Below are 1,623 nucleotides of genomic sequence, written 5' to 3' on the forward strand. Positions count from 1 at the left end.
ATATATATGTATACATGCAAGTATATACATACGTATGCATTTACGATATTGGTCGAATGAGACTGAAAGCAAAGGAAAGGAGTAAAACAAAAACATACTCCATCCTCGCTGTCGTTTTGTGCGTTATGGGTTGCATCTTTGGTAGGACGGTTGTTGTAAGCCTATTATATGAACTTAGTCTTAGTATGTGTATCATACACACGGATACAACTATCAACGCGTACTCCCTTCTCTCTAGGATATATATACAATAAAGCGGTGGTTGACACGGCAGTCATTCATAGCTGTACACAGTATAGAACTAGAGATACATATATATAAAATATAAATGACTCAAAGTCAGACCTTCTGTCAGACAATGTATCAGATTCATCAGAAATCAGGAGTCATGTGTCATACTTGTGTCATGCTTTTCATAGTTCCCGCCCATTGTGCACAAGTTATTTTGTTCTGTAGAGAGCAATAAGAATTGAGATAATAGAACTGAAACTCAATGAAAATTAGTATTAAATTTAACTTGGCGACAAAGGTATAATTTAATTGAACGATATACCTGATTTGTTTAATATTGCCCTAATAAATATGGCAAAAATATGATATTAATATACGATAACAGGTGGATATTGCACAATACCAGCACGTGTTGACCACATCAATTTTATTAACCTCTTGACATAGCTAGTAAAGCGGTAAATATGTTTTATATTATATTTTATACCATTCGTCCGTCTCTACGGCTATGGATGTATGCATCCAACTCCTCTAGTATTAAATTATATAGTGCTTACTAACAAGAAGCAAAGGGAGCGATCTATATGGTGATAGGTGTTCTGAAGTAGTTGAATGTTTTCACGCACGCCTAAGCTTATTGGAGTTGTCTGTAGCCAGCGCTCTACCCAAACTGCTCAGCTCGGGTCAGTTGCGCTCACTAGTTTTCCTGCATTTAGATGCAATACATCTAGGAATACGCACACATTTACATATGGATACAAAGGAATATCGCATTATCCAAAATCGTACGCATGTATATCTAGACACACACACACACACACATCTACCCCTCACACAACGGATACTCTCTCCGGCCAATTCAAGCAGTCACAGATCGGTAATTTATTAGGCCTGGGCAGTTCCAAAGAGATGTCTGATACACTAACACCTGCGATGCAGGAAAGCTCGCCTAAGCGAGTCAAGATTGACACCGATGCCGGAAGCAATGTCGTTTCTAGTACTGGTATGTGCGTTAACTGCATCTCGTGGTATTCTAGTATAGCCAACTCGATATATATCACAATCACTTGGTGTGCACTGATATGATCATTTATGATACGTACATTAGGGAAACATTATGAACACCCACATAAACACCAACATCCACACCCGCACACCCGCACACCCGCACACCCCACACTTACACCTGCCCGTCCTCTCCTACCGAAACACATGCAGACACCCACACCCACACCCACATCCACACACCCACATACATACATATATATGTATATCTTGATATGTATATATATATACACGCACACACACATATATATATACATACATAGATGTGTATATAAATATATATATATATATGTATATATATATACACACACACACACACACACACAC

At 38.4% G+C, this 1,623-nt stretch overlaps 2 protein-coding genes across 2 annotated transcripts in view; one reads left to right on the forward strand and one right to left on the reverse strand.

Moving 5' to 3' along the window:
* SARC_06513 (hypothetical protein) overlaps positions 1-305 on the reverse strand; it is a 7,942-nt gene extending 7,637 nt beyond the window's left edge. The window contains exon 1 of the mRNA XM_014299573.1: positions 99-305. Within this exon, the coding sequence (XP_014155048.1) occupies positions 99-196 (98 nt within the window). The 5' untranslated portion in view covers positions 197-305. The remainder of the gene's footprint in view (positions 1-98) is intronic.
* A 501-nt stretch (positions 306-806) lies between these two features.
* SARC_06514 (hypothetical protein) overlaps positions 807-1,623 on the forward strand; it is a gene marked incomplete at its 3' end in the record, with an annotated part of 8,187 nt that continues 7,370 nt past the window's right edge. The window contains exon 1 of the mRNA XM_014299574.1: positions 807-1,234. Coding sequence (XP_014155049.1) covers positions 844-1,234 — 391 coding nt within the window. The 5' untranslated portion in view covers positions 807-843. The remainder of the gene's footprint in view (positions 1,235-1,623) is intronic.

Source organism: Sphaeroforma arctica, assembly GCF_001186125.1.
Source record: "Sphaeroforma arctica JP610 unplaced genomic scaffold supercont1.468, whole genome shotgun sequence".
NCBI classification, from domain to species: Eukaryota; class Ichthyosporea; order Ichthyophonida; genus Sphaeroforma; species Sphaeroforma arctica.